The sequence below is a fragment of the Larimichthys crocea genome, chromosome VI, assembly GCF_000972845.2.
Source record: "Larimichthys crocea isolate SSNF chromosome VI, L_crocea_2.0, whole genome shotgun sequence".
NCBI classification, from domain to species: Eukaryota; Metazoa; Chordata; class Actinopteri; family Sciaenidae; genus Larimichthys; species Larimichthys crocea.
In genome coordinates, this window is record NC_040016.1 from 15493453 (window position 1) to 15518355 (window position 24903).

General features: G+C 40.1%; 1 protein-coding gene across 1 annotated transcript; it reads left to right on the top strand.

Moving 5' to 3' along the window:
• Positions 1–3065: 3065 nt before the first annotated feature.
• Positions 3066–17032, top strand: cttnbp2nla (CTTNBP2 N-terminal like a). Its single transcript, XM_010735095.3, has 7 exons — positions 3066–3215; positions 6018–6122; positions 12781–13014; positions 14321–14428; positions 14580–14768; positions 14856–15026; positions 15201–17032. The coding sequence occupies exons 1-7, from the start codon at positions 3177–3179 to the stop codon at positions 16146–16148; spliced, it is 1794 nt and encodes a 597-aa protein (XP_010733397.3). The 5' UTR covers positions 3066–3176; the 3' UTR covers positions 16149–17032.
• The last annotated feature ends 7871 nt before the right edge of the window (positions 17033–24903 follow it).

Below are 24903 nucleotides of genomic sequence, written 5' to 3' on the forward strand. Positions count from 1 at the left end.
TCTGAGTATACCATAACCTTTAGGGAAAATATTCTTTATCATTTAAGCAGCTATTTTGAAAGTCAAAGTTTACTTTCTTCATGATGCTCCCTCTGTGATGAGCTAAATGTCAAAATTCTGTTTAGATTTGGATTCAGAAACCTGCTGAAAGCCAGGACACCTTAGATATGGACATGACAAAAACATCTCATTCAGCAATTATGTAGAGAGATAAGAAAATATATAGAAAAGAAAAGAAGTGTGAGGGAAGATTGTTGTGAAGTGCAACACAAAAAGAAGCGTATGTTTCTTTTTAATAGGATTTGGAAGTCTGCAGAGTATCAGGTCAGTATTAAGTTGTTTTTCTTATCAATATTAACGATAGAACTGATTTATAAATATTGATAATGATTTATGTAATGTGAAATCTTTCTTTTGTTAAGTAATTAAAAAAAAGGTGTATTATTTCCATCGGAACTGTAGAAGAACACATTAGCACAAAATGGAAATACTCAAGTAAAGAACAATACCTCACTATGTACAAAAGTTCAGCAATCATTTTTTATATTGGAGATATTTTTGCCAATTTTATTCTACACCAACCTAGAAATGTTTTAGTTTTACAGGCCATCACTGACGAAGACCTTCTAGATTGTACACCTCTAAGCAAATGTCCTTACAGACTAAACCAAAATAAAGTGAAAACTTGTTTGTCAAAGGGACGAGGACACAGGACAAAGAATGGGAGAACACGGAGCATATTATGCAGCAGCCAGTCAGCTGGCTGAACAGAACAGCTTAATTGAAGAGCCTGAAATAGAGACTCTCTATTAAGGCTGAAGAGGCTCCCTGCACCAGCAGCCTATCAGGAGTGACGATTGCCTGACTTTGCTCTCTGTATACCCTCAAGATAGCAGAATGAGGAAAAAGGGACACAATTACCAAAGAGCACAAAGATGCTGCATTGTCATAGATAGGAGGCTCATTTGTGCGTGTTGTGCCAATTTAACGCTGACACAAGGTGGTATGTCTTATAACTTTGAGCCAAAGTGCTACACCAAAGTGCACCCGTGTTTTTGTTCTCTTCTCACGGTTAGATTGCATATCTTGAATTACAGTTTGATTGTTTGGCTGATCTTATCTGGAGCGAGTTATCATGAGTGCATCAGTAGAGTAGTAACCGTTAATGGTTAAGGTAATGGATTATGTATTATGCTCCCCCACAATTATGGGGGAAAGCCTGTATTTTCTGTGCTATTCACTGCATGCAGCTTTGACAAGAGTTGTGTGAGCATTGCACTCTACTGGCAGCTATTATGTACTACAATAAGGGGTCCAGCTTGCAGTCGAGACAGCCTTAAATTTTCAGGTCTATAGCACAATGAATACCTGATCTGATTTTTGTCATATAGCATCTGGAGCTGCGTGCCTCACAGCTGACAACAACAGCAAAAAACAACAACACAGCTGTCCCCAAACCTTCCCGCAGAGTTAGACCCCTGCAGTCGAGTTTGTGTTTTTCCTGAGTGCTGCTAATAAGACACAGGAGTCTTATTAAGTCTCACAAATTACAGAAAAACAGGGTACGTCACCATATTACCTCCAACTGTTCCTTTTTTGAGAGTGGTTTTAGAATTTGAAGCTGGCTGTTATATTAGCTTTTAACTACAGCCTAAAGCTTTTTGATTTCCCAGGTGAATCCACTGACATTTCTCATGCCTCCTTCAGCAAGCACACAGACGTCTTTAGGGCTCTGCAGACCAGCCACTCTGGGTCTTACAGTGACTATGCCACCAGATGGCAGTCAATAATACTGTAATCCCACAAATCCAAGAATCAATGCAAAGGATGCTTTTGTTGGAATAATTAAGATTACTTGAATTACTCAGCAGATTGTTTATATGGTGACATTTATTGCAACTTTCATTGCCTCTGCAAGACAAAATGCACCTTTATGCATTTCATTTCACTTTTTGTGTGCGCATGGCCATGCCCCACTTGTCTATGAATATTTAGACAAATATGTTGTGTGGATGTTGTTTTACAACAGAATCAAATCAAATCAAATGTTCATTGTATTTGCAGTGATATCAGTGGCTCCCACACTTTCTTAAATATCAAATTCAAGAAATATTTAAGGACTTTCCAGACTCAATTCTCACATATTTTAAGATATCATAGTCTAAGACATGGATCAAGGTTAATTACTGTTACAACACATAAATTTTGGAATGAAAACTAACAGGCTTTTTAAGCAACTCAAAGAGGGGGAGACTTCAGGCAGTTACAGTGATGCTGCGTTAAGTTGAGTGCCATACAATTTTGAGGTATTTCTAGTACTTGAGTATGTTCAGATACTTGCTTACTATGCTCATGCTTCACTACATTTCAGAGGCAAATATCTAATGCACCTATCAGCTGTAGCTACAAGCTACTTTGCAGATTAAGACGGATCAAATGATCAAACTCCACGATGTGATGCACTGTTATGGATTAAACTACCGAGCAGTGTGTGAAGTTGATCAATAACCATATATATATATATATATATATATATATATGTGTGTGTGTGTGTGTGTGTGTTTACATATGTTGTTTTTCTTTGTTTGTATACTGGAGTACTGTAACAAAAATAATTTCCCCCTGGGATTATTAAAGTATTTCTGATTCTGATAATACAGTTAGTGTTATCATTAGTAGGGGTCAAATACTACTTATTTTAATACCAACACTTTCATTCATTGTTAATGTGCCCTACACTTTGAAAGACACCAAACAAACATGACAGTATGACGCTAACACATATCAACATTTAAATATTAGCAGCAGGATACTGCAAAGTCACTATAAAGTCACTACATCAGGGCACAAACAAACCATAAGTCATTTTTTAATAACAATACATGCAAAGTCATCAATAAAGCTCGCTCAAAGTCTTTACGTGCCCAGGAAGACACTCAAGAAATGCTAAACAAAGAAATCCAACCAAAATCCAAGAGGTGGGACGTCAACTCTTCCTCCTCCTCTTTTTTCAGGAGCTCGTCTCTCATTGGTCAGCATCCAGAGATGCGCCACAGCTATTGGCTGGCTCTGGCTGTCAGTCAAGGACGGTGCTTGGCCGTTCGGTGTTCCGCTGATTCGGGATCAGAGAGGACGCAAATCAAGTGAAACAAATCTCCTGACAGCAGAAAAAGTTCATGCTGGAGTTTCCAAAGAGCTCAGAGGGACGCATGAAGGTAAGAAGACATACGGGAAATGTTTTTTTGTTGACGGTGTGAAGTTAGAGACGATATTTTTATCGTGTGTGTTTTTTCTTTTTTTTTTTTTTTTTTTTTTTTTTTTTGTGCCGTGTTTACAGTTTTTGGTCCAAAAAAAAAAAAAAGTGGCAAAAGTAGTCAAAGCTGCAGGGCTGAGCGTTTTGTCTGCATCTTCTGAGGATAAAACAACAATTTAATGTGTTTAGTTCGTGCTTAAATGTCTAAATCCCTAAAAAAAAAAAAAAAAATTAAAGCCACAGTGACATCTTCTTAAGTCGGCCTCTGATCTCCATGATGGTGTTGATTGAATTTACACTGGCTCCAGTTGTTAGATAACTCTTATTTACTGAGCCGTGGCAACGCTTTAGTTTAATTAATTACTTTTGATGTGTTTTTAGGTTGCATTTAAGTCAGTAGCTGTGCAAGTAAGTGAGGTGGCCTGCAGACACACACACACACACACACACACACACACACACACATAAAATAGGTTGGCTTCCAAATCCAATTTAACATCCAGACATGCTGCATCTGGTCAACAAAGACCTCTCAGGCTGTACTTACCCTCAGTTGACAAGTTTTTTGGGGGGGGCTGAAGATGTCTGTGACATATATTCATGCACACATTTATGTTTTTTTTGTTTGTTTTTTTTTTCTTGGGTCCTCCCCTTCCAAGTAAAACCAGCTGGAAGATGATGTGAGGGAAGACTGCACAATTCACAGAAATCTAAAAATAATCTGAAATGCTCTCCATATTGTTAGTATAACATTTGCTCTGATTCAATATGACTGCCCCGAGACTTTAAAAAAAAAAAGGGAAAAAAAGTAGTTTTTGATATGATTTGAGTGAAGGAGGTTCATTTTCCACTTATACTGTACACATTATAGGTCACAAACCGAGGGAGCCCCCGCCCCGGAGCAAAGCATATGTTTTTGCAGTGAAGAGCTCCTGTGTGTTTTTAATAACTTTGCACTGTTGCAGATGGGGCACATGGCTGACCAGGCTTAAAACAAACACGGATAAAGGGATTATGGACACAGGGCTTTTCGTGATCGGAAGTGCCGCTATGGAGAACGTGTGGGAATATTTGTATTTCCCATGCTAACGCTTTGTATAACTCCAACTTGAGGAGGGGAATTAGGTGGAATAATCAGGATCTAAACAAGCATGATGACACATGTAGGACCCCCGCTGGCCTAGATATTTTTCATAACACTGCGCACACTCTTCTCACAGTGATTACAGCGGCCTGTGAAATTAGCAAGCAAGCCTGTAAAACCAAAACCAAGGGAGGTGTGTACGCTGAAGTGTAATTAGCATTTTACCCCTGTGGTTAAGCCACAGACCATGAGTGCTGGTAAAGGCAGAACTAAAACACTGTGGGCCTTATTTGTGAGAGGTGGCTGCTGCAGGGATTAAGGCAGGCGGTTCAGTCCACCAGGGTTATTCCTCTTCTCACTTCTCCTTGCTCTGCATAAGTACCACAATATGTTTAAATACAAATGTGCTCATTAGCCGCATAGTTTTTGCACGTCATTGTCCGGTTTTCACGTTGCTGATGTTATTGAAGATCCCTGGGAAAATATTGGAGCTAAGAACTCAGATATGAAAAGCCGGTGGCTCTTATGTGTTATTTTATTATGCAACCAGTGCTCCCCTCACCGAATGACTTCATGATGTGGAAAGTTGTGGTGCTCAGCAGAGCCGGGCTTGTTGAATGAACGCTAGTTCAGGTGTGGATTACAATCTAGTAAACAGCAGTGAGTTAGATTTTCAAACAAGAGTTATACTTCTGTTATTAAGTAGTCAGTCAGCGCAGTGTACTTACAACATGTTGGTTCTCATCTGACAAAGGATGCTTAATGTAAAAACATCAACAGCTTTGATCTTATTTCAAAGAGGGGCCCGCATACGCTCACTTGGTCAGAATGCGGTTGGATGTTTGAGGTGTGGAGACCACAGGGTTTGTCAGCAGAACCAACACAGCTGTGAGATTAGAGTGCAGGGACACTACAAAGAGACCACATCGCATTTCCAACACAAAATAACCAACTGTCACGGTACCCACTATGAACGGGACACGCAGTGGGAAAACAAAACTAAGAGATTTGTTATTATTTTCAACACTGAACTTGAAAAAGTAAAGTCAGGCTGCACATTATCAGCTGGGCAGCTTGTGGAAGCCTGCTGTCTATTATTTGATATGCGATTCATCTGTGTCTGATGATGAACACGTTGGCTTTTATTGTTGCCATTTTTGTGCCATCAGAAATGAAATTAGCAACTTTGGTAATGGAAATGGAAAATTGAATCCCCAGATCTTAGTTGTAAGGTTACAGTTGTAAGTCTTGCTGTTGTTTAAACTAATTTATTCATCTTTTTGAACAGTAATTGCATTTTTTTCGCTGCAATATCGGCTCTACCACACAACGTGTTTGTTATGTAGTGCACATCTGCACTACTCGTAAAATTATCTCTTTGGCTTCTTTCCATGCAGGAGAAATATGTTACTACATATTTTGTAAACTGGATCTGTGCTGAAAAATTCCTCCCTCCCCAAAGATAATATATGTATATATCCCACAAATCCTCATAAGGCTCATAAATTAGGGGCTAGATCAGATAGATCAGTCTGGATGTCTGATTTGGGGGAATTGGAAAACACAAGATGCAATTAAATAACTGAGAAATTATTGTGGGAAAACGGTCTTCCAAGTTTAGTATAATCTACATTCAGTTAAGTTGACAAAGTTCTTCTCTTTATTCTTTTGTCCTCACAGTCCAAGCTGAATATGGAGAGTTTGTCCAAGCCAGAGTTGCTGATGCTTTTCAGCATCCTGGAGGGAGAGTTGGAGGCCCGTGACCTGGTCATCGATGCCCTAAAGGTACCCCGTCAATGGAGCTGTTAACATAATTGTAACGTTGAAGTGATTTTTCTGCACTGCATCTGTCTTTGTAATAGCAAACACTCCGGGCTTCAAACGTGGCTGTTTTTAGAGAACCATTTAATGACAAATGGTGACAAGTGCCAGAATAAACCTCTCAAAACACTGCTGTAGCATATTGTGACAACATTGCATACTTCATTTGTAGTTGGCATGGAGAGCTTCTTATGTTGGTCATTCATTAACAAACAACATTTTTCAAACACTTTTCTGCTCATCACTACTGCAAATGACATAAATTCAAGCTAACCGCGGCCACAGCTGATAGGAAGGAACATCAGCATTTTAAAGCCTACAGGAGACGTTGAAACCTAAATGCTTTGGTTATAGGTTATATATAACGAAATAAGAAGAACAAATCTAAAACATTTAAGATTTATTCTAAGTAAACCTCTTGATCAAGTTATTTCCTGTCAGAAACGTTCTCTCTATGGTAACAACAAAGTGTCTCTGAAGTGAAAAATTCCTCCTGATCTGTCTAATTTACCTCTGGAAAATAGAGCCATTGTCTAAAAGTAGATCCCTGAGTAGATGCATCCCACTGAACTTGAACATAAATTCAATTAAAAATAGCCATTATGTGGAGTATACACATACACACACAGCTTGACACAGTGCAGCTAGTTCTAAGCTTAGGTTGTCTTACTTTGGTGGGATTATTGCTGCATTTCAATTAAAGGATTGTCAGGCTATTTTCCTTTGCCGTGTCCTGCAGACCTCCAGTGGCTATTTGCATAGCCTAAAGGATGTTGTGTTATTTATTTAAACAGTTTTAAACTTCCGCTGTCACTGTGATGCTGTTAATAAACCACAAACTTAAGATAAGCAGTGAATAAGCAACTTACCGATGGATTTTTGCAAAAGATGTCTGCACCTGAAATGTTAACACACCACTGCAGACTTCATCCACACTGTTAATATTTGAGTTTTACAATCATTATACTCTTGGAGTGCTCTTCACTTTTCTGGTGTAAAATGGCCCATTGAAAGAACAAACCGGAGAGAAGGCCAGTGAACTGCAGAGCAGCCGTCTAAGAGGGCCTACTGCTCTGAATGTTCATGTGTTGTGTCTAGACCACATTCCTACATCTCTCCTGGGATCAGGCCATCTAAGGCAAGAAGAGTTACAGCACGCTGGGTGCCTGATGACTCAATGTGAGCGAGAGTAGGAGTGAACAAATAAACATTGGCCTTAACTGGAGCTTGAGGGGAATATGGCTGTGCTTCTTTCATAGCTCCACCAGCACAAACTGTTAACCCATTCAGGCCTGGGATTGGATCAATGCTGCAGTGTTCACTCTTACGACGCTTTAATTAAGGGTATAATCACAGACTTGCAGGGAATTAATTGCAGGGAGTAGGTGAAAACTGATCTCTTCTCTGCAGGATAAATGCTTTTCCAAAGGTGAATCATGAATTCATACCTTTCTGCTGTTAAGAACTTGGCGACGTGGAAGATTTTTATCAGTAAAACAGCTCCACATAATCCCTTTGTTTTTAGCCACGCTCGTGGCAGGGCGCTATGAACGGTGGTGTTTGTTTGTTGGTCCACCACTTTGGTTCAGACTGAGATATCCCATCAACCGTTGGATGGATTGCCTTGAAATTCTGCACAGATATTGGATGGCTGTGGCTCAGGAGATAGAGCGGGTAATCAGATGATCGGTGGTTCGATCCTTCACTGCATGTTGAAGTGTCCTTGGGAAAGATACTGAACCCCAAATTGCTCCCGAAGGCCTCGCCATCAGTGTGTGAATGTGTATGAGTGGTTAGCTCCTAAAACTGGTGAGCAGTTGGCACCTTGCATAGCAGCTAATGCTATCAGTCTATGAATGTGTCTGAATGGGTGAATGAGATATGTAGTGTAAAAGCACAGAAGACTAGAAAGCCACTATATAAGTACAGTCCATGTACCATTTACCATATTCAGGTTCCCAAGAGAATTAATGGTTTAATGGATTACCTGGTTTCAACTCTGGCCTGTGGTGATCCCCTGACTTTACCTCAAGTGCCAGCATGGCATTTATAAAATTTGATGTTCTTCTCAGGATGAATTGTAATAAATTTGGTGATGCCTCCAGTTTTCATCTAGTGACATCAGCAGGTCACAATTCTGTCCAAATTGGGCTTATGACAAAATACCTGCAAAAATATTGACATTCCCAGCTTCAGATGTACTTTGTGTTTAGTGATCAGCAGATGTAGCATGCTAACAAAATGTGACCCTGGTAAATATTAAACCTGCTAAACATCAGCATGTTAGGATGTTAATGTTAAGTGTTTTGCTGTGTCTGAGTCCACAGAGCTGCTAGCGTGGCTGCAGACTCTGAGTCGAGTTCCAGCAATAAGACGTGGACATGAAGTAATTAGAGAAGTAGGTCCAGTTGCTGACTTTAACTGACGTGTCACCGCTACACTAAGTGTCATGTGAGAAATGTTTATTTCAATCACAAATCACCATGGTAATGCAACACCACTGTTCACTTCTTTGCTTTTCACACCTTTGGCTCATCTGGTTAAAAAATATGGGAACTGGAAACTTTTCATGCGCAGTTTTTCGTTCTCTGTGTTTTAAAAAAACAACGAACAGTCTTATCAGTGATTTTCTACAGGATATAATGTAAGTACAGGAGGTTAATGATGTGGTTTTTCTGTGGTGCTCTATATTTAATTATGCAGAACTATCATTGGCATTCTAACTATCCGCTGCATTTTTCCCCTTGTGACTCACTTCTGCAGCTGCTCACACTGCAGCTTTCAAAGGAAGTTAGTCTTTGGCAATGCTCGTATTTGGCACACAAAGCCCTACAGTGATCCAGTAGTCCCTTTGCTTTGGGAAAGGCATGCAAGTCTTTACTGAAAAGTTAAAAGGGGGACTCAAATATGAAAATGAGCCTTTTAATTAACCATGGAGTTCACATGGTGTGGTTGACCAGAGCCTCCAAATGGACACACATAAAACAGGTTTACCTTGTGTGTTCTTTGGTAATGGCGCAGCACTGAAATAGGGCAATGTTTCTAGGTATGAGATGCACCAACTGATTAGATTCATCAACATTTATTGCATTTCATCCAGAATTATGCAATTATGATGGATAGTATTCTTCACATATTTAGTTCCTTTGCAGAGAACATTAAGTGCATATATCATATCATTATCATTTCAGGGTATTTAGCAATCTCCCCAAGCGGCTCTGAAATATACAAGATTCTAGGGTAGGAAGTTCACATATCAGCTTCCCTCAGTATTATACAGATCTTGTCGCCAAGCCTCTGCAACTAAAAGAGGTCCAGGTATGTGTCAGCAAAAGATAAGCTGGATTGGAACCAGTGCAGCCATGGCACAAAGACAGCTTCCCATGCAAAAGCACATTTGTTGCCAAGAACTGGAGCCAGCAGACAAAAACATGAATAATGGAGGTAGAGTGTGATGCATAGCACACATCGTCTGCGGGCTTATGGGTATTGTACATGTACAGTATGATGTAACACATAAGCTCTGGTAGATCTGGGCGAAGTGTTAAGTAATGTAAGAAATGTGTTTCCTGTAATCCCTCTTTTCGCTTCCTCCACCCTCTCTGCAGCAGCGGAGGATTGATGGAGAGGAAAATAGCCTCCCTTTGTATTGTAGCATTTGTGTGTGCACTGAAAGGCTGGACAGGGAGCTGAGAAAGAGGCATAGTCTGTGTTTAATAGGGGTCCTGTGATTTAGAAAAAAAAAGGTGAGAATATAAAGGCCAATTATCCAGTTATGGAAATGTGTGCAGGCTGAATAAATAGAAAAGAACACAGAAAACAAAAATCTATGCGTTTTCTTTTTGCATTGCGTTTTCCTCCTGTATGAGCAATGGTTCATGAATTAAGCGTTTTTTTCCCTGTAGCTGCAGATGAAGTCATAGCCTTGAGCAATGTGCTGTAGGTTTCAGGAAATCTGAGACTGTAAAAGTGACACATCAGTGCAGACAGTCATTGACAGGAACAGGGATGGGCTGTGGGCCATACATGTAGACAGATTTCTCTTTGAACTCGAAACTTAATGTCTAGTTTTAAGGAAAAAGACACCAAAAAAATCAATGGACAGTATAAAATCTTGCTCACTATATTCTATCTTCAGCTTTAGTATCTATATGAAACATGTTTGTATTTAAAGAAGATCTTTGGCAGGCAATACTGTCAATACTGTTGCATTGTATAAACACACTGAGGACAAAGAACATATTCTACATTCATAAAAGGTTTTCTTCAATGCGCAAAGACTTCTGTTGAGGTGCTGTGTAGTCACTGGGCTTTAGATATCGCCCACATTTGAGAGGCATTTTTGAATTCTCCTGGGCGTCCTGTGTTTTCCTGTTTCACCCTTCCACGCTGTTTGATCCACCTTCACACCATCCTCAGTGGACTGGATCAAATAACAGCCGCAAAACTTTGCAGCCTTGCCCTACTCCATTTAAGCCACATTTACGAGTGAGAAGATGATTATCACGAAGCCTGTTATCTGTTGTGGAATATTGTTTGAACTTCTGGTTCTTTGTCTGTAGCCATCCATTGTCAATCTCTGTATTTTTCAAACTGTTACCTTAGAGACTAATTTGTTTGCTTTGAAAATGCTTGTTGACTTCCATAGATTCATAGTCTGTATGACTATGGTATTTTTAAGTGCTTTGTCCTATGTTTCTTTCTCAGTGCTGCTCCCACCTGCTAATAAATCTGTGTAAGAAATTGTCAGTCACGTCAGATTGCCTTGATTATCGCTCCAAATGTTGGACATTTGAATCAATTATACTCAGCCCTGCATGCATAATTTGTGAGTCATTTCTCCTGTGAATATTGGGGATGTAGCAATCCAATATACACCTTATTAAGTGGGCCGGGTATGAGCAATGATGTGACTGATCCACTTTACATCCAATTTCTCTGTCAGAAGACTTCAGTTCAGATCAGCTAGTCGAATTCAGTCACAGTGGGTGGTTAACCTTTGTGGTGTTTAATACAAAAGAAACCCCTGGCCTCATGCAACTTTCTATACAAATGTTTTCAATAAGGTCTAAGCAGTAAAATGGACAGATTTTCAATTTGGGGAAAAGAAAGTACTGCTCATTACAGAGTGCTGAATCTGTGCTAGAGGAGAAAAGGTTTAATCTGAATCTAACCACAGTTCTACTTCAATGTAGTGCCATTCGTGAAGGATCAAGGGTACAATATACCCGTGTGCTCAGATATCACACCCATACACCCAGTCAGCACTTAAATGCTCTGTAAGAACAGCGACTTGGCTGAACATTACACTACAGGCACATCTCCACTCTTGACAACACTTTAAACTTCTTAGGTGTCTTGATATCAGTCATCAGGAGCTCTGTCCTCGCCGTGCAAGAGAGGAGATACTGTTCTCTCTAATCTCTTGATCCTCTTTTGTTGAAACCCCACCAAGACACATTGCCAGCTCTGCTGTAGCCCCCCCCTCCTCTCTCCTCCTCTCACACACACACACACTTCAACCCCTTTTCATGTAAGGCCCAAAGGCATCTGCTGAACCTGAAATCTCTTGCTGCTATTACCCCTCCTTTGTCGTGAGTTAAACAGAGAACAGGTCCGCCTTGGCCGAGGCCCAGTCCTGAGCAGCTGTCCTGCTAAAGATAGACAGACACACGCCATCTGTTGCTCCATCTTCCTGTTAGCGCTCTTTCTCTTGTATTTTGTGCATTTCCTTTCCCTCTCTTCCCCTTCTTTTATCGACTGCACATTTACCGCTCTAGCATTCAGAGATGTGATCATGGTGTGACGAACGCAGTGTTCAATTTCCTGTTTGAACTTCAGAGAAATTTGAACTAAGATCATCATATTGTATCATAATAACTTCAAAGTGGGATGTCAGTTTTGTGACTGAATGCTAATGCGTGCTAAATGAATTGCAACTTGGGTTAGATTTGACCATTGTATAGAAACTTAAAGGGCCATTATATACTATACACTGCTGCCATTATATACTAGACAATGATGCTATTCCTAGTTTGTAATCCAAGGTAGAAAATTGGAAAAAAAGACTAAATGTCTACAGTTGCTTTGGGCTAAAAATTAGGTCAGCATATTAACATGCTGATATTTGGTATATGGCACTAAACACAGTACAACTGAGGCTGATTAAAGTGTTTTGCAGATATTTGGTGATAAAGCATTGGACAAATTAACAATTAACAGCAAGATGGCAAAGGCTTTACAATTCATCACATTCATGTACTAAAATGAATGCCAGTCCTTCCAATAGTTACTGAGATATTTTGCTCAAAACCATAAAGTCATTAGGATTAATCCTCTGGGGAACACAATTGTCTGTACCAAATTTCATGTTGAGATATTTCAGTCTGGACCTAAATGTTGGACTGATGCTAAACTGTCTCTTTGAAAATGTATAGACAGAAGTCAACATAACAACCAGAAATTTCATCCAAGAGAAGATTCAAGTTACAGACCCTCTGTAAAGAAGGACATTTGTACAAAGGCATAAAGAAGCAAAGCGGTTCCAATGATTAACATTTCCCACTGGACTTCAGACCACAGACGTACTGTAGCTCATTAATCACTCTTCGCTTCTCTTCAGGCCCAGCGTAAAGAGCTGTTTATCCAGGAGCGCTATGGCAGGTACAACCTCAGTGACCCCTTCCTGGCCTTGCAGAGAGACAGCGAGGCTGTTGGGGGCCAGAACAAGGAGCCCGGCTGTTCCTCCCCCACCTCCAACCCACTGGTGGTTCTCAAACTGGTGGTGAGCCACTGCAGAAGGATGCAGGAGAAGATGTTGGCCCAGCTGGCTGCAGCGGAGAGCAGGCACAGAAGGGTGGGTGTGGATGTGCGGTTTTTAATTAGGGGGGGCAGAAATGAGCTGGTCCTTTTTATGCAGATTTAAAAAAATAAAAATTAAATCAGTCAAAAACATAAAAGATAAAAGCTTGCATCAATGGTGGAAAACATGGAAAAGAAACACAAACGGGGAAGGCAACAAGTAAAGTGCAAAGAGCTTTTAAGTATACAAAAAAATCTAATCTAATATTGAATCATCCTTCTTCATTTAAACCTTTTGTTGCCCAATATTTTCGTTCAGGAACATCAGGATAACTAATTAAAAGAACTTCATTGTTTTCAGCAGGAACCACATCCACAAGGTCACAGGTGCAGGGTAACAAATAATAATGAAAAAATGCCGGCACACCGATGTCTCCAGTTTTACCTTTGTTTTATGTGCATTTGAGGTTAGGAGTGTGAATACATTATTATTTATAGACTGATGGAAAAAAAACATGTCATTGTCTCCCAATTTCAGTACAGTCGTCCCTCGCTACAGTACGCTGTAAAAAAAAAAGCATGCAAAATTACACACAAAAAAATCCGCGAAACGAGTGGTACAGTCACTGTGATTTTTTTTTTGTGTAATTTTGCATGCTTTTTTTTTTTTACAGCGTACTGTACAGTATGAACGCGCATTGTGTTCTGCGTCCTAAATTGGCTAAGGGAGAACCGCACATGTGTTCTGCGTCCTGTTTAAGGGAGTACTGTACAAAATGCGTGTAAAAAGGTGTATAAAAGTGTGTGGTTAAGGGTTTCACGGCCTTAAAACATGTATAATAACTGTAAAACTTACTTCGCGGATTTCGTTTATTGCGGGTTATTTTTAGAACGTATCCCCCGCGATAAACGAGGGACCACTGTATGAGTTAAATATATATACCCAATCTGTGGGATCCCAAAATTCCAGTAATTTCATGTTAATATCACATGAAATGAATTGATTTGATTTGATTGTTTCGGTATTCAAATGACACCATAATATTTAAATTTCTGTTTCAAATAATGATTCCCAGTGCATAATTTGGAACTGAACAAACACAAAGCACTCCATCATTTTAGGCTTTGTAAAACCACAGAGTGGAAACTATACTTTTCTCCTCAGGCGGGGCTGAACACGACACTCATTTAGATAAGTAGTAGTTGTTGTTCAGCTCAACTGCCATCAGCATTTTTGCTTACAATGTAGTCATCATATTGCTTCAAAATAACTGTTATTGGACTTTAATATCAAGCAGGACAGACTCATGTGAGATCAATTTCATTCCTGACTCTCTGTCTCCCCGCTGTGTTTGCCTCAGGTCATTGCAGATCTGGAGGAAGAAAAGAGGAGACATGCTGAGGACACAGCAGAGGGAGATGATGTCACTTACATCCTGGAGAAAGAGAGGGAGCGCTTACAACAACAGGTGCCCTCTAATTAATAGTGATGGCAAATATTTGTCTGGAATGTGCTGGACAAATAGCAGTTAATGAGTAATAGGTGGAGTTTTAAAAGAAGTGGCGCCTGACAAGCTTTTTTATTACTGCGGGTCTCTTTCTCTCTTGGGTCTTTTTTAGCTGGAATTTGAGCGAAGTCAGGTTCGACGGTTGGAAAAAGAACAGAGGCGGATTACTGACCAGCTAGAAGAAGAACGGGCTCAGCACAAGCAGCTCTCCTGCGCTTTGGCAAAGGAGTGCAAGTGGGCAAGTGCCAGAGCTCTGGAGGAAGGTCACCGGCTGACTGAGCTGAACCGCAAACTCGACAAGGTATTAACATTCTGAATTTCATGTGTTGTTAAGTCTGGTTACATTTTTCACTCCGGGTGAACAGACTTTTTTTTTTTCCTCACGCAGGAGAAGGAGGCTTGTCAGGCCCTGAGAAAAGAGCTGGAGGACGAGAGGAGGAGAGCTCTTAGAATGGAGGCGAGGGTGGAGGAGCAGCTGGCGGAGTTTGACACAGAGCGAGAGCAGCTCCGCTCACGTTTGAAGAAGGAGGAAGCTCACTGTTTGCAGCTACAACAACAGGTGTGAGCACTTGAACACATTCATCATGCACGTGGCAGCACATTTTGCATGTATTATAACTACTTCAAGTTGTTTCCTCTAATCTTAGTGCAAGAGAAGAAGATTGCTTGCATTGTACAGCAACATTTCTGATTGAAATTAATCTTTTTTTTTTTTTCATCATTTTGTGATCAGGTAGAAGAGTTGAAGAGGAAGATGGAGGAGGCAAATATGATGAGAGATGTTAGGGGGGTAGTTACAGCTCCAGAAAAGGAGTGGGCCACAAAAATGCCTTTAGGAAAGACAGCAGCAGACACTATTAAGGTTGAGGACATTGAGGAAGACAGAAACCAGCAACCTGTCCAGCCTAAAGTCAATGGTCACCACTGTCCAATGGAGATCAACGGGCACCATGGTGCAAGTAACGCCCTCTCAGAGAAGATCTGCCTAGAGAATGGGAATGAAAATTCTCCAGTTCATCAGACCCAGACATCAATTTCACCCACCCCCTCAACACTCCCTCCTTCCTCCCCCTGCGCCTCGCCTGTTCTTGCCAAACGCCCACCAGGCAGCCCGAGCCCTGCTAGCTATCAGTCTCCCTACCAGGTCGGGATAAACCAACGCTTCCACGCTGCTCGTCACAAGTTCCAGGGTACCATTGAACCAGAGCCTCAGTCACAGACCACACTGCCTCCCCTTTCACCAAAGGATGTCTCCCCTGCGACCAGCAGCTCCTCCACAGAAGCCAGCCCAGTCAAGCAGATGGCGCGGAGCACAGTCACTCAAGTCCTATCTCGCTTCACCACCGTCCAGCAGAATACCACACCGAAGCTCGCTCCACCGAACAATTCACCCTTCGGTACAGACTACCGCAGCTTGGCAGCGCCCTTGTCTCCTGTCATCGCAAGGGCTGCGGCAGCACTTCCACAGGGGATCAGATCACCCACCATCCCGAGGGCAGAAAGGGGCAACCCTCCACCTATCCCCCCTAAGAAGCCCGGTCTGGCTCAAGCCCCTCCCTCCCCGGCCACAGTGCCGAGGTCTGCAGGCCATTTCTCTGACAGCCCCCTCTCAGGCATCTGTGGCCTCACCTCGAGCCAGGAGGGAGTCAAAGAACTGGACATGGTGGTTTCTTCTAATTAACTGATTGATTGATTTGTTAATAAATTAGTCAGCTGCTGCTCCGCTTGTGACACAATGATTTAATCTACATCTCATAATTATGATTGAGATATTATTTTGTACATGACAGGATTGATATCCTGTGCTTATTTGAACAGAGGTCCATTCAAACACTGTTGTAATTGTATTTATTAGATTTATATATATTTGCGCTGAGGCAATATTTTAGGTAGTGGTTCAGGTGCTGGTACTAATGAGCAGTTACAACTGATTTCATTTTAAACGTGCCAATACTGTATATTGGGCACACCGTACTGTTACAAAATATGAAGGTCTTCGATGATGTCATATTTCCAAAGAATAAAAATCAGTTTATCATGTGAAGAGGTTTTTTCCCCCCTATTCTTACTTCAAGTATGCCATTTGTTATTATAACAAATACTGTAATCTTCAGATGTAACGAGCAGTCCTTGGACCAATGATGTTATATTGTCTTCAGTGTGCACTCATATGTACGTAGCTGTTATTTTTATAAAAATGTGTAGTTGATTTTATAAATGTTACTTTAGTTATTAATGTATGATAGTTTTACACAACAGATAATCTAATCAGTGTCATACTAAGCTTTGTTCATGTATTACTTTAATGATGCATAGTTATGATAATCTTATAGACTCAGATTACATAAAGACATCATCATACAATACTTTCTTTAAGATTACTGATTCTAATGAATGTCAGGCCCATGTCATTTATAAGAAACCATAATAAAACACTTTTAATTGTCGAACACAGCTTTGATCGATATCACAACTGCCATGTTGGTTATCTGTACAGTTATCAGATCCTTTACAGTACTGTATAGCTGGAAAGTGACAGATTTAATAAATGAATCCCAAAGATGATATGCATTCATCTCTTCATTTCTCTCAGGGATTGTACAGTGTCTTTCCAGTAGGCAATGGTGAGGCTTTGTCAGCATTTCTGCTCTATTTCAGCTCTGTTTTTAGTGCCGTTTGTTTGGGATTGGAAAAAACTACTGGCCCGATTTTTATGAAAGCTGCAAAATTGTTGTCCACAAACCAACTGGTGATTTATTGTACTTGGACTAAACAGACAACCGCTGTGTAAAACCTAAATAAAAACTGTATGTAATGATGCAAAAAAAACTAAAACAAAAATTTTTGTGATAAATTTTTTATTGAAAAAAATAACAACAAAACAGACACACAGGGAGTGCAAACAGAAACAAAGTCACTTGTACATTTTCAGAGAGGTAACATTATAGAACCCCTAGACCTCTCTCCCGAACATATAACAGAAAATCAAGGTCAGCCGTGCTGCACCCTTTGTTAACTAACTTGTGTGCTGGCTCTTATGGTTGGTGGCTGGTCTTATTCTTATGGTTGGTCCCATGCGTATGGACAACAGACAACTCCATCAGAACAATTTCGAGAAATTAATTGGCCCACAGAACGCCTCAAAAACACGTGTTTGAAACACAGGTTCATTGGTAACAGGTGAAGGTATGATTGGGTATGAAAGGGGAATCCTCGAAAGGTTCACTCATTCATAAGCAAGGATAGTATGAGCTTATGAAAAACTGCATGGGTAAATAGTCCAACCGTTTAAGAAAAAAAAAAGATTTTACCTTCTATAATCCATAATATAATTGAAAGATTTAGAGAATCCAGAGAAATCGCTGCAGATAAGGGGCCAAAAACAAACAGTGAATTCCTGTAACCTTCTGTCTCTCAGGCTGCATTAAAAACCAACATAACTGTGTAACTGTGTAAAGGATATTACAACATGGGCTTGGGAAAACTGTGCTGTGGTCTGCTAAGTTGTCATTTCGAATTGTTTCTGGAAATCATTATCCTCGAGACTAAAGGGAAAAATGATCCTCCAGATTATTATCAGCATAACCTTAACTGATTACTCGACTGACTGCTGCAGGTCTTATTTGGTAAAATACAAGTAAATAGGTTAATGTGTTTTCAGTCAATTCAACAAAGAATCCATTGGCCAATTTGTGATGACCATTTTGCCCTGCCTAATAAAATTTGATCTTAGCTTTTGTTTCAGTAGATAATTTTAAAATAATAATTTACATATTGATAACACCAATTTACAAATTTCTTTATGTTTGATATTTCACTAAAGTAGCATTTTGGAGTAAAGATAATAAACAGTACAGTGTTTTTGTAATGTACCGCCAAATAACTTCCTGTAGAGGTCAGTAGTTGATAAGTAACTACGTGAAGTCAATTACAACAGGCCGGGGAATACAAAGATCCATAATTATGGACACAACAAACTGGATCTGTTGTTTTTTATTTGTAATATTCAGATCAGTAATAATGATATAAACTTGATTTGTTGATACCCTAAAAGAAAAGTAATAGTAAAAGTAATGAACCATGTTTACTATATTATTTTGTACTGTAAATTTATTTGTGAATCTATAATTATAGGAGCTATTTGTGAAGTTAGTCTTTGTTGTGTTTAGTTGTAAATTTAATTAGCTAATTATGAGTACGTTTGTTTGATTAAATTAAGTGTTTGCTTTATTTAGATTTGATTTTTTGCCAATATTCTTTGTTATTTGTTTATTTATTATTTGTTTGGGATATTTAGATTTGCAGGGTTGGTATTTTGGTTTATTTTTTGGTATATGGGTCACAGTGGGCACTTGAGGTTATTTAGATAGGTAGGCACCTTGAGTACCAGCATGCACCTGGGTGGGCCTATGGTTTTTTTACCAGCGCAAGGGAGGCAGCAGCAGCCATGGTTTTCTTTGTTCTTTTGTTTGTTTTATTATTTTGAAATAAATCATCACAAAACGCAAGGATTCAGTTTGGACATTCATCTTCTTTTGCCTGTGTTAAACCACATCCCCAAGGTGCATCAGTGGCCTTTTGATTTTGTTTGGTTTAAAGTTTAATTTGTTTTTTATGGACAAATGGCCACTACAATAATATTTCTGAAAATCACATCTTTTAAGATGATTTTTTTGGCCTTTTCAAGCTTTATTTGATAGAGACAGCTGAAGAGTGACAGGAATGCAGGGAGAGACGGGGAATGACATGTGGGAAAAATCCACAGGTCGGATTCAAACCCTGGGCTTCCGCAGCAAAGACTGAGCCTTCGCACATGGGGCGGCTGCTCTGCCAACTGAGCTAAATGCCACCCCAAAAATCACATCTTTTTAAATAGTAGTTATAAAAATAAAAAGTTCATAAAAATAAAAATTGTAAAATAAATTTCAATACATTTAATTCACATACATAAGCTTATTAGTCTTTATTCTACTATCCTCTGGAAGCAAATATTCAGTGATATAAATATGAACTGTGTATCTTACGGATGCATGTTTCATATTTATGTATTTGTGTGCATGGTGTGACTATATTTGGATGCTTAAAAGAAGAATCTCTGCGTTTGCTCCCATTTGATTGTGAAGATAAGTTATGAAACCCTTAAGTGCACTAAATTGTTTGGTATTTCGTGCCCTGTGTTGCTTCAGTTATAAACAGTAATTTAGTGGTATGTTGTTGTAACTCATGAAAGAAACTGGGTGGACGTGATGAGTTTGCAATTGCACAAGTGCACAAAAAACACAGAAAGACACTTAACAAAGACCTTCTGTGGGTTCTATAATGTCATGGTATATATAGTGTCTCCCTCACAGATGCTCTCAATCAGTCAATGTGGCCTGACATCATGACCACCAGATATATGCAGAGCACACGCTGACTGGGCTTGCTGTCACACTAAATCCCCCTCTTGGTTGTTAGAGAAGGGTTGGCTGGTTAACGGGACGGGTCACCTCTTCTCTGCTCAGCTCACCTAATTAACATTCCTGTGCAGGACAGAAGGGCCGCATCCCAAATCCAGCACAGACACGCCTGGTCCTCAGGCAAAGCCCCATCTTTCTCAGCCTCCATAAACACAGGCTCAGGTTGATGAGCTGTGAGGGGCCACGTCCTCGCTGCAGTCGGTGCCAGCATGGCCGTTCAATCTACTAGGAGCACTGGGCAGAAGACATAACAGTCTATCTTCTAAAACCTTGTGTGATTTTGCAAGAAATCCTAAAAACCTTTGGTATTTGGTCAAATAAAATGATAGATTTGACAGTACATGCACTCTGGTTTTTGGTTTCTTTTTGGCTTTGCTTGAGTAGTTGTTTGAATGTGAAGCATAATCTTCAAACACTGACTTAATATTCTAAGTCTGACTTCAGGCTTTGGGCTGCATGACTTGGAGAAAAAATAATGCCATTTTAAAATGTTTTATTCAAGCTGTGGGTCATGACCCAAAATGGTTTTTGGCTCTCCTTCTGTTAGGATTCCACATGACAAGAGGGGTAATAATTAACTTTTTTCCCTTTAGAATAAATCTCAGAGCAGTAGATTACATTTCTTTCTAAGTGCCCAACCTCAGAAAGTTGGCAAATCCTTTTTCCTGGCGTGGATGTAACAATTTTATGATGCTACAATTTGTTCTTATATAGATTTGTTGGCTCTTTTCTCTGTAAGGTCGTGTGAGACATGCTTGTGATTAAAGAACTATATACAGTGTATAAATAAATGAACTTGAACTTGAACTTGAACGGGATTGCTGCAGCCACATGTCGCTCCTGGGTGGATCTGGTAAGTGCTGTACTTTATGACTGCGGTGCACAAAAGCAGACATACAATAAGACACATGGTCTCATGGCTGCAGTGTCATGTTGTGTGAAAGAGATGACAAAACTGAGGTCAAGAAGGGAACACATAACCTGTCACGGGTTAAACCACAAATTTACAGCATTCTCATTTCAGACCTACAAAAGAAATAGAGTCGAGCCATCAATTATCTTGTCTGTATCTGTGATGACTGTTGCCACTGCACTGATCTCACAATAACGTCACAATCGTCGTCATCTGAGTGCTCGTGCTGTGCTGTGGCCTGCAGTGCTCCAATCTCTTTCGTATCCTTTTGCTCTTTTTTTTTTCTTTCCTCCCTTTCATCCCCTCTTCTCCATCCAAAATTAACCCAGGCCATGAGATGGGCCTAGAATAGGAGCCCAGGCCCCTTCACTGAGCCTCTTAAAGACCACAGCTGGAGCTGGCTCAAAGCGAGACAGAGGGGAGAGGGAGGGCCGGATGACTAGTGTTATCGCCACCATCACCTGCTCCCTGTAAAGCAATTTGTTATAGAGTTGTCACTGTAAAATCCATAGCTTGTACTGGGGTAAAGAAAGACAGGGTCACATGTAATGAGGATCCAAGTGTCGCTCCAAATCCAGATATGACATAAATGAAGGACAAACAGCTGGGCTATGTGTGTCTTTCTGTCCATGCATGTGATATAAAATAAGAGGGGAGAATGTCCAGTGACAGAAAGGACATACAAAGCTTCAATCTATGATAAGAACACAATGCCATGTGCGTTTTTTTGTTGTTTTGGGAAAATATGACAGAAGAATTACTATTTCCTGGTAAGAAAATGTATAATTTGGAGAATCCTACCGAACTCCATGATGATGACTGTACATTCACAAACACACTATTACATTTGCTGTCTGTGCTGTGGTATTTTTAGGCAGCTGCATTGTTACTGACCTTTATGTAGGTCTCTAACTAACACCCCTGGATTTGCACTGATTAAAGTGAGCTCACACTCTCACACACACTATATGCACATAGCGTCTCCTCCGTGTCTTTCGCTACCTGCCTCATTAGAGTCACACGGATACAAGCCAGAAATGTCCTTGAGGTGGCTCATATGTTTCCACATTGGCTCGATGAGATAAACATGTTCCTGAATTCAGACTGAACCACAAATATGCACACCAATGGCTTTACAGGAGAGGTTCAAGTGTGTGTTTTTGTTTTTTTATTAATTATGAATAATGTTCCAAAAAGACTAGAGGAACCAGTTCATGACAGATTACACAGGGTTATATTCTCCAGAGAGACCTGATCAAGGCAACAGCAGCAATACAAGACAAAGTTAAAGATAGACAGGGTATTCAGTATTTCATAAAAAAAGTATTTAAAATCCTCTAGGGGAATCCATCTAGACAGCTTACTGCTGTAATGTGTCCCAGGTGTAGGGGACAGAGTAGGAGAAGACCTTTTTACCAAACCCCGTATGGGAATGGAGAAAAGGACGAATCCCTGGGACTGGAGGCTGTGGCAGCACTGTATATGTAGCATGTAAATGGGTTAATAAGTGGGCAACAGAAATCAGGGCAAAGTACTGTGCATGATTAATGATGACCATTACAGAGTATGATGATGAGCCTGATGGTTATGAATCGCAGTTCTGTGACAGACAGCGTCCAGATGAGTGAGCTGAGAAGTTTCTATAGTCCAGGAGAGGCATTAAAGTATCAGCAACGATCCTTGATACACCTTTGGTGATACTAAGAAAGACCACTGAACTGCACACATTGCTTACTGTTGAAGAGGTAAATTGAGAACCAACCAACAGCTTGGTCTGACTGGCCTAGATCTGATAATGTCTGGCATAAAATAGCATGGTCAATGGTTTCAAATGTCTTGGGCAAATCAATAAAAAATGCAGTAGAATAGGTCGTTGCATCAAAGGATTCCACAATATCATTTACCACTTTTGTGGAAACAGTATACTGTGCGGTTTCCTAAAACTAGAGTGGCGAGGAGACAAAATGTTGTTCAAGTATACCTTGATCTGGTCATCCAGCAGCCTTTCAAGGACCTTACCTAAAATAGAGGGCTTGGAAATGGCTCTGTAGTTAATCAACACTGTGGGATCACCACTTTACAATAAAGGGGAAAACATAGGCAGGTTTTCCAAATGTCAGCCATCTGGCTTCCTTACTATCTTTGTTGAGAGATGCACATAGGCAGTAATCAGGTGTGTCACACCAGCAATCATACCTTTCACAAATCTGTGTTTTCTACTGTGAATTCCACTTAGTAGCTTTTCAAAACACAGAGGACAATGTTCTACTGAAAGTATTTTTCTGTCATCCCTGAAATGTAAAGACAGTTCAACCTTGCCTGAAATGGCCAAACATTGCGGCAGTTCAAGAATATAATATTCAAAGGCACCACATTGAGAAACACCAAACTTTCCGGACAAACTTTCCCTAGAGATCACCCAAGGCGGACACCAAAGTGTAGAGTTTAATTGCATTTTATCTGAGCCATTTTACCCTGATGTAGTCATGCAGGGATCAAGAGAGCTACAGCAGATTGTCTTCTGAATCCCTGAAAGGTGATTCACAGACTTCCAAACTGTAAGAATACATGCTGGCTGTCATGAATGACATAAATAATCACAAAAGGATGAGTAGAGTAACATCTTCTATATACCCCTGCCTGATGCTTCAACTATGAAAGGTTAAAAGTGTAGCTACTGTACAGATGTTATTGAAACTGTGTTAGAAGAACCAAATAATCATGTCTATAGCCGTTGATGGGTCCACAGACGTGGACCAGTTGATGGGTCCAAGACAAAAAGAAAAAGAAACAAAGGTTTTAAATAGGCTACTGACTGTCTGTCTACATTTTTGTTTTAAAATCTGGCCCAGCTGAATTTGACCTCGGGTCTAGATCATTTAAGGCCTCACTAATATCTTTAATAGAGAAGAAGAAAGTAGAAAGTGTGGTGATTAGAGGCATGACTTGCAGGAGGAGTAAGTGGGTGATTTACAGTCAGTTTATGTGCCAAACAAAGAGCTGGAAGCTATAAAATGTTTGTTGAAACAATTAGACACATTGGATTTATTTGACACATGAATGGAGTCAACAGCAATATTAAGAGTCAACTCTGAAGAGCAAGAATTGGCAGAAAGACATTTTTAGAGCTGGCCAAAATCTCCTAGGGTCATTTAGACTCCGTGGTCTGTGATATATAATAATCGCTTTTGGCTTTTTTTAATGGAAGCAGTGCAGTGATTACGTAGTTAACAGAAATGTAGCCAGTTAGCCTCAGCGCCAGACTTTCCTCGCATCAGCCCAAAGCTGATTCCTCTTGTGTAAGAAGTCTGCTAGCTCAGAAATAAACCACGGGCTATTACGGCCCTTCACCCTGAACTGGCAAATAGGAGCATGTTTGTTCATAAAATAGCTAGCTGTCATAAACTATTTCCAAGCAAGGTTAACTTCACTGACCAATAAAATATTGCCCTGTTTAAAATTAAATACAGCATAAAGGAAGGCTTGCTCTATGCTTAAAATGTATAATAGCACCAACCACTGATCACTGATTGCTCAGATCTTTAGTAAAGATCCCTGTTACAGAATATTTATGCAGCATATTGGGAACTGAAACAACCATACATCTACTGTTAAAACATATGAAACTTTCAGTGACTTGTGTAAGGTTAAAAGACAAACATTGAGCTTTAAAAGGATCCCAATTAAAGTCACCTACCTAGATGTTTTCCTTAAAATGAAATCAGAGCTGTATTCATTAAAGAGCATAATTTGTCAAAGTGTGGCAGTAGAAGGGGGCCTGTAGCAACCAACATCAGACAAATAAACTGCTGAACAGAAGCTTTGGAGACATGCGCAAGACTGGATTTGACATAGATCAGCACCGCCTTTCCTGGGATAGTCAGAATTCTTAATATTGAAGCCATCATTTACCACATCTTTATCCAGTTCAGACTTGGAGAGCCAAGACTTGGAAACAACGGTCGACTCAGCCCAGCCTTGGAATCTTAAAGTCTTGAACCTGGGATCACTCCGGTTAAAATCACCAGCTATGGATGTTCCATGCAACACCAAATATGTTTTCG